The 11,748-nt window shown below is 45.1% G+C and overlaps 1 protein-coding gene across 1 annotated transcript; it reads left to right on the top strand.

Annotated features, from left to right (window-relative positions):
• Positions 1-10,727: 10,727 nt before the first annotated feature.
• LOC145800529 (uncharacterized) lies at positions 10,728-11,135 on the top strand. The gene has a single exon (XM_082890217.1). It carries the CDS (start codon positions 10,728-10,730, stop codon positions 11,133-11,135), a length of 408 nt encoding a protein of 135 aa, XP_082746343.1.
• Positions 11,136-11,748: the final 613 nt, after the last annotated feature.

Here is an 11,748-nt window from a genome sequence, read left to right on the forward strand (position 1 = left end):
GAAGTAGAAAATAGATTGAGGTACAAACCCATATTCAAAAATCTCTACATTTTGAACCAAAAATTAAAAATTAACACAAAACTTCAAGAAAACCTTTAAATCAAAATCCATATAGCAAAACTTGTATATATAACTCAAGAAAACCCTGCCTCAAGCTTGTTGATGAAAGGTGAGACGAAACCTGTGGGGACATAACTTTTGAATGACAACACGTGGCCAAGGTGACACCGAAGTGTCAGCCGAGATGTCACGTGTCATGGTCATGATGCCAAGGTAATCTCGGCTAGGCCGAGGTTATCTACGAAGATACCGGAATCCGAGATAAGCGGATAAGGGACAAGAGTCCTAGAATGGGAGAAGACTTCAGTTTGGATAAAGATAACACTCTTAGAGAGTTTATCCTAATCCTTCTGGGAGTCCAAGATTTGTAGTAAATCTGAATCCATTGGAAGTTAGGCTTCTATTGGGATTGGGATTAAATCAGCTATAAAAGAGAGGCACCCCCATGGGTCTAAGGTACACAATTTACTTTGAGAACAGTAAGTTAAGCACTTGAACTATCTTTGAGAGATATACTAACTTGATCATCGGAGTGCCCCCGGGTGGAAGAACCACCGCCGGAATCTTCTTCTTCTGTTGCAAGTTTTACAGGTGCCATCTATTCTGCCAGTGCTCTCCAGCTGAATACTTAGTTGGCAGTGTGGTAGAAAAATCACTCACACAATTTGGCGCCGTCTGTGGGAATCAAAGAAGAATAGATGGCCAGCGACGGACAGAGAGAGAAGATTGGGGACGACACCCCTGCTGGGAGTGGGAGACCTATTGACCTTGATATAGAAAGAGACGATTGCAACAAAGAAACTCATGATCAGAACCACGGAGGAAAGGACGTCGGCCAGGAGGGCGACGTACCAAGGAAAATGGATCAAAGCCGATACTACAAAGGAGACGACCTCCCGGTATGGAAGGCCAGATGCCTGCAGAGGGACGAGGAGATAAAAGAGATGGCAAACAAATTGGCAGACCTGCAGTCGGTCGTCAATTTTATGATGCAAAATAACGTTATGCAGCCACCGTTCCCGCTGCAGGACACGCCAATTCCAGTGGCTAATGTCCAGAAAGGAGGACAGAAAACCATCCCTGTAGCCCCACAGCACAACCGGAGCGAAAGACACTCTCACCTGCCTTCAAAGGAGGTCGGGCGAGGAGAGTCAAGAAGGGAAGAGTCTCGAAGGACACATCGAACAAAGAAAGCAGACCCCAGAGAACATCGGCATGTGCAACGACAGGAGCTGTGCTTTGACACAACTCATAGAGAAAGGTCAAAGAGGGGCCACAACGAAGCTGAGAGCAGCACGCCGAAAAGACTGAAGGCAGGAGATAGCCAAGCTCCTGGGCGGACCAAGGAAGACCTGAGAGACTACCTCAAAAGGAAGCAGCAAGATGCCGAGGTAACATCCACCGTTAAGCCGAGAACGCCATTCTCGGTGGAGTTAGACAAAGTTGAGGTTCCGAAGAGATTCAGTATGCCAAGGTTTTAGATATACGATGGTAAGTCAGACCCCAACTTCCACATTGGATTATATCTGAACTCTATGGCATTATACAGTGGGAATGAGCCGTTGCTCTGTAAAGTGTTCCCCTCATCCTTCGGGGAGATTGCATCAGACTGGTTTCACTAGCTACCGAAGGGAAGTGTGAAGACCTGGGAAGGCCTGGCCGAGATATTTGTGGCTAGGTTCGTGACAAACAAGCTGCAGCCACTAAGGGTGGACGCATTGATGGCTTTGAAGATCAGCAAGGATGAAGGCCTTAGGGCCTATGCAAAAAGGTACTACGAGGTGTTCAACAGAATACCTGAATGTAATTAAGAGGTGGCGGTCATATCTTTCAAGAACGGCCTAAAAGACGACTGTCCGCTACGAAAATCTTTAGCAAAGACATTGTCAAAAAGCATGGAAGAGCTCATGGCAAGAATCGAGAAGTATGCCAGAGCCGAGGAAGATACGTCGGGAGCTAAGGAGGGAAGGCAAGAAAAAGGAAACGGCTCACTGAAGCAAGGCTGATGTAATAATGGATCCAGCAAGCAGGAAGTAGGACTGAAGGCTACCCAAGCAGTTACAACTGTGTTCCGAATTCCAATTCACAAAGTCTTGGACAAGATACAGAACCAACCCTATTACAGGGTACCAGATAGGGTGCCAGGAGAATTCATGGGAAGAAACCTTGATAGGCATTGTGCCTACCACAACGAGGATGGGCATATGACCCAGGGTTGCAAAGGCCTGAAATCATACTTGGAAGAGTTGGTGAGGCAAGGCCACCTGAGGGACCTTATCGATGAGGCCAGGACAAGGGAAGAACAGGCAAGACTGCCTCAGGCACCTGCAACTCCACCTCCCCCAGCACAGCAACCTCAGGCAGGAGGACCTCGGGTAATCAATGTGATTCACTCGAAGGTCAATAAGAACGAAATTTGGGGGGAAACGCAGAAGGTGAAGCACCTACAGCATGTATACCAGGTCGGGGAGAAACGACATCAGGCCGATGATCTTCAGGGCCCAGTGATTACCTTCACCGAAGCCGACCTTGAGATGGTGCAGCAGCTGTACAACGATGCCTTGGTAGTATCCCTCCAGGTTGGGGAGTGCCAAGTAAATCGCATCTTGATTGACCAAGGCAGCTCTTGTGACATCATGTACGTCAGATGTTACAAAGAGCTCGGCCTTCACCCAGATGATATGGAGCAGTCTAACGGCCCCATGGTCGGGTTCAATGGAACACCGACGTAGCCACTGGGAACAACTAGTTTGGAAGTACAAGCAGGCACCAAGGGGATAAAGACAGAGTTCACCGTAATCGACACACCCTCCCCTTACAACATTATCCTGGGAAGGCCGTGGTTGCATGCAATGGGGGTTGTTCCCTCAACATTGCATCAACTATTGCAGTTCCCAACAGAGCATGGGATAGAGGAGGTTAGGGGAGATCAGCTGTAGGCAAAGAGCTGTTCCATGGTGTAGACACCTCATTTTTGACCAACCTTAAGACTCAGACGTCATCGTTTAAGCGCTCGGTGATTGCGCATGTTGTGCTCGTTCTGAGGTTATAGTGTCTTGACTGAGAGCCTTGCCTCTGGACTTCGGGACTCTTTTGTGCTTTGTCTCGATTTGTGAATCAGGTTCTGTTTTCTCTTCCCAAAGGGAGGGAGAGGTCTCATAGACCATCTCTCAGTGGCCGTAGGCTACTTTTCGTGGTCGTAGACCACTGTTCCGTTTGGAGACCAGTTTTTGATTTTCGAAGCCGTCGGTCGTGCGCCTCAGTTCGAGACCGCTTAACTTTCTCCGTTTGCTCCAGTTTTTGGCACACACCTTGTTTCCTCTCTCTAGAGAGACACTGTGGCCCGGGAGACCACCTTCATGGTCGCACACCACTCTCGATGCTTAACAGTCAGTTTTCGGGGCACCCGGCTGCGCGTTTTGGCCCCCAAACCCTCGTTTTGCATCCGTCTGGATTCATTTTTGGCATGGATCCTATTTTCATTGTTTGGAAGGTGGTACAAGGGTGGGAGACCACCTTTTCTCCTTGGAGACCACTTTTCCCCCACCAGCCGATTTTCTTGTCGGGTAACTGGTCTCCCTCATTTTTGAGTCACAATTGCTGGTCTCCCACCTTATCAATTGCTTGCATTTCATGTGGAGACCACCCTAGGAGGTTGCCGACCACCTTGACCCCTTTGAATTAGTCGGCCGACCAGGGCAAGTGGCCTGCCGACCACCTAAACTGGTCGGCCTGCTCCTGCTAGTTCTGTCTCTGTGAGTTGTTGCCAGCTGTGCCAGCTGGAGGGCACAGACTGGATCCTCCATACACTATGGAGGATGTTTGCCCTTGGTTTGAAGCTTCTAGGAGAAGCTTTAGCCCCTCTTGTCTATATAGGAGGGTCTCCCCCTCCTTTGTGCTGGTTCCAGATTTGCTCTAAGGCATATACATATATCCCTCTCTATATCTCTTTTCTTTGAGCTCAAAGTGTATGGTTCTTGGCCTTAAACATCACAACTCTTGAGCCTAACCCTCCCACCATTGGTCTAAGCTTCTTGGAGGCCATTTTCAGAGGTTGAGGGTTACTTTTTTTTTTTTGTCCAAAATCTGCTGGAGTTCTTGAGCTTCAAGGGTAACACACTATTCCCCCTTTTAAGCACTATTTTACTTCATCTTTTAGCTATACTCGCAAGCATATTTGAGCTTTGGTGTAAACTAAAAAAAGTTTTATTTTGAGGTCCTTAACATGTTTGTTTAAGATCATTTTTCTGTTGGGAGTCATCTACCCCCTTGTATGCTTCATTTTGCGTTGTTTTGAGCCATACATTAAGGCCTTTGTATTGATCTTTGTTTGGCCTTTTAGCCACTAAAATCCAGTGGATTTTTAGTGGCTAGCATGCTATTTTGAGAGCTAAAAATCAGAGAGGGGTGACCCTCTCTCTCCTTGTTTTGTTTTCTAGCATTTGTGGCCTTACAAAGGAGCCCTTACTTGCATGCTTCCTAAGCTTGGTTCAGGCCTTTTTCAGTGAGTTTTAGGACCTGCATAAGCTCTATCCAAAGCTGGTTTTTCCATATTGGGTGTCCATCTTGCATGTGTAGAACAACCCTCTTTGTAGCCTATCAAAGGAGCATGTCATTCTTGCATGCATTGACCATGTTTCAGTGGGTTTTTGGGCTTCATTTGGCATGTCATACCTCTGTCTTATACTGGTTTAGTGGCCTCTTGATTGCCTCACATGCTTGTAGTGCAAATCATGCTTATTAGCTCACATTGCATGTTGTTTTGGCCCTCTATTCTAGCACCTTTTGGCCACACTCCAAACATGTTTTGTTCATATTTTGGGCTGCCTTAGTTCTGTTTTTAGGCCTCTTGGTCGATTGGTGCTTGCCATGCATGGTTGTAGTGTAAGAGCCTTGCTTACCTTTGAGTTTTGGGGTCCCTTGCATGCGTTGTTTGAGGAATTTTAGTGTTTTGGCATCATTGAATATGATATTTCAGAGTTTATAGGTGTGCCATATTCTTATGTTTATCATGCCTTCAATGTGTTTGAGAGTTGTGCTTTATACCCCATTTGTGAGCCATTGCATAAGCTTCATTTCGGTGCATGTTAAGCCATCATTTTAGCTCGTTTTGCCACTGTTTTGGACCTGCATAAGGTCTGTTAGAAGTTGGTTTGGTCATTTGAGCATTGCTTTGCATACCTCTAGTGTGATGTGCTTCACTAGTTTCGGTACTTGAGCCTTCCAACGTGCATTGTGTGAGTCGTTTGCATGATTCGGAGCCCTTTTGTATATCATTTCAGAGCTGGAACATGTGTCATTGTATGCCATATTTCATCCTTGCCATGCTCTTTGAGAGTTGCATCTTGTGCCCTTGGCTTGGAGTCTTTGCATTGTGCATGCTTGTGTGTGTCTTGTTGCTTTGATTTCATCATCCGTTGGCCACTGAGTTGGACATGGCTGAGGCCTATCCATCTTGGTTTAAGTCCATTCAGCATTGCGCATGCCATGTAGTTTGTCGCATTGAGTATGCTATTTGACATTCGCATTGTGTATGCTAGTCTCACTTTGTCATATTGTTGCATGCTTATGATTGTCTCGCATTGAGTATGTGTACATTAGCATTGTGCATTGTGTATGCCATTAGCCTTGCTAGGTTGTTTATGTTGCATTCCATATTGACATCATGTATGCTAGGTGCATGTTTGCATGACCAAGTTGCATTGCATTTAGCTTGCATGCTAGAGTCGCATTGTGCATGCCATACTTGTTGCATTGTGTTTGGAATAGGAGTTAGTCCAAACATGGGGAATGAGGAACGTTTTGTACTCAAAGTGACGAAACGTACCTCAATTCCCGGTTGCCGACCCTCTTGACTAACACATGATGGAGTTTAGGCATTTATGTGTTCATATGTGCATTCATTCCATATCAAGTCATGCAATTCGACTCCTTGGCCATCATGCATCGAGATGCGTGATTGGTGGCCTGAGGGTCGAGGACTACACTCCCTTGAGCTTGTGCAATGATGGGAGAGTGGTCGTGCACACATTTGTTGAAAATACCTTGCTATGCCTCTATCTTGCTTTGTGTTGTAGAAAACTAGGAACATGAGGCAGAAACTGGTAGGCCGACCAGCTTTTTTGGCAGGCCGACCACCTCTTTTGGTCTCCACCACAAAAGGTGGTCGACAGGTGGTCTCCAAGACCAAGGGCAGGTCGGTAGCCTTCCCACAGCTTCCCAGGGTGGAGTTTCAGCCTTCTGGAGCCTTGTGCAGTGTTCTGAGGTCAATTGTAAACAAAGGCAAGTCGGAGCATCGCGATGGATTTCCCGACAAAGCGATTCAAGCATGCATGCATTCATTGCCATCCAAGATAGAGCTGAGGCAGTCCATTTCATGTAGCTTGCATGATAGTTTTATTGCTTACTTAGTTAAATTTGTTAATTAGTCAGCGTTATGTAATACTTAGCTGTAGTTAGTTATTTGTTTCATTGTGTATTATTTATTTGGACCCTCCGAGAGAGGGCAACGTTGTAATAAGTGTGCGTGTGTGTGATGTATGTCTTCCAACCCCACGTCTTTCTCCCTTTTATTTACCAGCTTACGATGGTTAGTTTAGGGCACGTTTCAATTAGCATCCTTATGCTCGCATGTTTGCATCCATTCATCTGTCATGCATGCACCGGCTCGATGCATCATACTACCTGCATTGTATTTCAATCCCAAGTTGAATACGTGTTATCTGTAGCATCTCATATGCCATTTTAAAATAGCCGAGCCTATATTAGTTGCATTCCTACATGTGTTGCATTAGCCATTTTAACATGAATTAGGATCATGCATTGATTACTAACTGGTTTCTATTTTGGCTTGGAGTACTCGGTAAGTGTTTATGCTTTAGCATCTTGCATGTGTGTGAGTGTTACCATAATAGCATGCTTGCCATGAGGCTAATTGCTTATGTGATATGACTGCCTGAGAATGCCTGTGGGTGAAGGTTAGGTTATTTGAATTGGAACAATTCATTGAAATACGAGTTTTAAGCCCACTTGTGAGTGGCAAAATCATGTTTTCTTAAGCCCACCCGAGGGTGGCAAAATCGGCATTTTAGCCTACTTGCGAGTAGCAAACCACTTTCAAAAACAAACATGAGATGTTTTGTTCCAATTTAGGCGATCTAGTCTATAATTGTATGCTGTGCACATCACATAGTAATTCTAGGCTAATAACCGGAATAAGAGCACATGTGTTTTCAAAAACAAGATATCATGTTTAGTAGTGGCCGATCTTTGATCGGGCGAGCAAGGGTGCTCATAGATGACCTTCCCCAATCGTACCCAAGTTCCCAAGCCGAGACAACTTTGGTGATGACGGACATGTGGCCTTAGGCAACAAGTCAGGATTTCCTAAATTTTCCAAAATAAAATATTTAGGTGGCGACTCTGTATCTGGCAAAGCAGTCCATGTTTGGCACTTCTTTCTTAAAATTCTGTTTTCTAAAACGATTTGCCGAATTTGGACTCTTTGGTGATTTATCATTCTTGCATTGCACTTTGTGAGATTAGATTCAGAACCGTGACACTTTGAGTCCGTTACTGTAGTAAGCCCAAGATGAACAAAACGGGGAGATTTTCCCCCTGGGACGTTCGGGACGTCTACACATGGCAACAATGAAATCCACCTGCAGCATACGAGAGCCTGGAAAGGCAGAGATTGAAGATGAGGACGTGGAGGTCCTAGAAGACGTCGACAATGAGCCAGCCGAGAAGAGTGAAAAAGCATTGAAGAAAATCCTAGTCCAGAAGGGGGATGAAGAGCGTTTCTTCCTTTTTGGCTCGGGCTTAGCCGAAGAAGAGAAAAAAGAGTTGGAGGCTTTCTCGAGATCCAACATTGAGGTGTTTGCCTGGACACCATACGGCATGCCTGACATTGACCCCGAGGTCACTTGCCATAAACTGAACGTTGACAGGTCGGCCAAACCTATAATTCAACGAGCTAGAAGACCGACGTTGATGCACGTCGAAGCAGTGGAAGAAGAAGTAGACAAACTTCTGGAAGCCAGGGCCATTCGAGAGGTAACCTACCGACATGGCTATCCAACACAGTGGTGGTAAAGAAAAAGAATGGTAAATAGAGGGTCTGCGTGGACTTCACCAGCCTCAACGAGGCATGTCCCAAGGATAGCTTCCCTCTATCCAAGATTGACCAGCTAGTGGATGCCACTTCAAGGCATGGAAGGATGAGCTTTCTAGATGCCTATAGGGGGTACCATCAGATAGCCATGTACCCCCGAGATGAAGAGAAGATTGCGTTTATCACTCCAAAAGGGTTGTACTGCAACAGAGTAATGCCTTTTGGATTGAAAAATGCAGGAGCAACTTACCAAAGATTGGTAACTAAGATGTTCAAACATCTAATTGGCAAGACAGTGGAAGTCTACATCGACGACATGGTCGTGAAGACCAAAGAGCCTGAAGGTCATCTGGTTGACCTAAAGGCAGTCTTTAACATCTTGAAGACATATCGGCTCTGACTCAATGCATCAAAGTGTACATATGGAGTTGGATTTGGTAAGTTCTTGGGATACCTGGTGACTAGAAGAGGCATAGAGGCCAGCCCAGATCAGATCAAGGCCATCCTGGAGTTAAAGGGCCCAACGTTGGCGAAACAAGTGCAGATGCCTGACTGGAAGGGCTGCCGCCCTAAATAGGTTCATAAGCAGAAGCTCAGATAAGTGCAAGCCCTTCTTTAACTTAGTAAAGAAAGCCACAGATTTCTTGTGGACCGAGGAGTGCGAAGCCACATTAGCTGACCTGAAGAAGTATCTGACCACAGCTCCAGTTCTCTCAACTCCAGAACTTGAAGAGGAGTTATTCCTGTACTTAGCAGTTTCGGAGCATGCGGTAAGTGCAGTTGTAATCCGAGAAGAAAAAGAGGAGCAAAAAGCTGTTTACTATGTAAGCAAAACCTTGGCTGATGCAGAAACCAGGTACTTACCCTTAGAAAAGTTGGCACTGGCTTTGGTAATGGCTTCAAAGAAGCTAAACCATTACTTTCAAGCCCATAAAATCGTGCTGCTGACAAAGCATCCATTGAAGTCCCTATTGCAGCAGGGAGACCTGACAGGAAGAATCGCCAGATGAGCAGTGGCCTTGGGCCAATATGACTTGGAGTTCAGACCAAGGACAACAATCAAAGGCCAAGTTTTGGCCTACTTCGTGGCCAAGTTCACGCTAGACTCCATCACACATCGGGCTCCGTTGAACCGAGGTGAAGCATGTCCAAACAGACAAGAAGGAGCCCAGCTGGTGGCAGCAGAGTAGAGGAAAGGAGAAAAACTTAGACCCTGCAGCATTTATATCGGAGATTCCTTTCGATTGTTTGTCGATGGGAGTTCACACCGACAAGGAGTAGGGACAGGAGTAGTACTGGTATCCCCAGATGGGCAGGTACTTGAGCAATTGATTCATTTGGGGTTCAAGGCCTCAAACAATGAAGCAGAGTATAAAGCACTCATTGCAAGGCTAAAACTGGCAGCAGCAGCAAAGACAGATGAGGTAATAGTCTTCTGTGATTCACAGCTCATAGTCAACCAAGCAACGGGTGAGTTTGCAGCCCGAGATGAAAGAATGTCAGCCTACGTAAAGGAATTCAACAGGTTGGTAGCCCTGTTTCAAAATTGCCAACTACACCAGGTAAGCCGAGATGACAACAGTCATGCCAACGCGCTGGCCAACCTGGCTAGTGCAATACAACCAGGGAAAGCTAGAAGGATAATGGTCGACTACTTATCGGGCCCGAGCATTGAACCACCGACCACAGAACACGAAGCAATGTGTGTGGACATGGGACCAAGATGGATGGACACAATAATAGCATTCCTGAAAGAAGAAAAACTGCCAAATGACCACAAAGAGGCACACAAGATCAGGCTGAGTCGACAAGATTCAGCCTGACAGCAGAGGGACATCTCTATAGAAGATCATTCACTGGACCCCTTTTGAGGTGTGTACATCCTTCCCAAGTCGAAGATTTTTTGTATGAAATTCATGAAGGGGTATGTGGAAACCATGCTGGGGGTAGATCACTTGCCCATAGGGCCATTACCCAGGGGTATTGGTGGCCTTACATGCAAAGAGATGCAGAAGCCTACGTCAAGACGTGTGAAAAATGCCAAAGCTTTGCACCCTTGATTCACCAACCAGCAGCATACCTGAACCCTGTATCCAGTCCTTGGCCGTTTGCCCAATAGGGCATGGATCTCGTTGGGAAACTGCCCCAAGCAACTGGACAAAGGAAGTACTTACTGGTAGCAACAGATTATTTCACGAAGTGGATTGAAGCTGAACCCCTTGCCAAAATCCGAGATGTGGATGTAAAGAACTTCATATGGAAGAACATCATCACCCGGTTTGGGATTCCAAGAGCAACAGTTGCAGATAATGAAACGCAGTTTGACAGCAAGTTAATCAAGAACTTCTGTGCAAAATTCAAGATCAAGAATTACTTTTCAACTCTAAGCTTTCCCCAAAGCAATGGACAAGCAGAAGCATCCAACAAAGTCATCTTGGATGGGATAAAGAAGAGGCTGCAGGCAGCAAAAGGGAAGTGGGTGGACAAACTGCCAAGTGTACTTTGGGCATATCAAACTACGCCGAGAAGATCAAAAGGGGAATCACCCTTTGCCATGGCTTATGGCATAGAAGCTGTAATTCCTCTAGAAGTTGGCATCCCAGGGATCAGAACTCAACGAGTAGAAAATGGGATTAATGACGTTCTACTAGCCCGAGATCTGGATCTGCTAGAAGAACGAAGGGAGAGAGCCGTAATTCAACTAGCAGCTTACCAGCAGCAGCCTGCCAGGGCTTATAATAAGAAGGTCAACCTAAGAGAGTTTCAAATCGATGACCTCGTTCTGAGAAAAGTTGTCGGCAACAAGAAGGATCCAAGAGAAGGAAAGCTTGGCACGAATTGGGAAGGTCCCTATAGAATTACCTCTGTATTGGGCAATAGGGCATATCGGCTTGAAGATAATGAAGGCAAAGAGTTGCCCAGACCCTGGACTACTTGTAATTTGAAATTTTTCTACCATTAAGATCTCTTGTTCTTTTGTTATTTGCCGAAATAAATGAATAAAGTGCTAGCTTGATTCTTTTCTATACCTATGGTTGACAAATACAATAGTTGTTGTTTCTGAAATACATGTATAATGAGAACCCAAGTAGAACTTAAGTTCACATTAAGGGGCAGAGAGTGAGATGATGTTTAACACTTGTTGAAACTCAAGAAAAGTTTACAAGTTGAAGTTAAACCGATATGATGTTTAACACTTGTTGAAACTTGAGAAAAGTTTACAAGTTGAAGTTAAACCGATATGATGTTTAACACTTGTTGAAACTTAAGAAAAGTTTACAAGTTGAAGTTAAACCGATATGATGTTTTACACTTGTTGAAACTTAAGAAAAGTTTACAAGTTGAAGTTAAACCGATATGATGTTTAACACTTGTTGAAACTTAAAAAAAGTTTACAAGTTGAAGTTAAACCGATATGATGCTTAACACTTGTTGAAACTTAAGAAAAGTTTACAAGTTGAAGTTAAGCCGAGATCAGTCTAACACTTGTTGAAATTTGTGAAAAATTTACAAGTTAAAGTTAAACTAAGGTTGAAGCCAAAGATTGTGTTAAGCTAAGTACTTGAGTACTTGCC

This window comes from Camellia sinensis, chromosome 10 (assembly GCF_055761805.1).
Source record: "Camellia sinensis isolate YWXY chromosome 10, ASM5576180v1, whole genome shotgun sequence".
In the NCBI taxonomy this organism is placed as follows: Eukaryota; Viridiplantae; Streptophyta; class Magnoliopsida; order Ericales; family Theaceae; genus Camellia; species Camellia sinensis.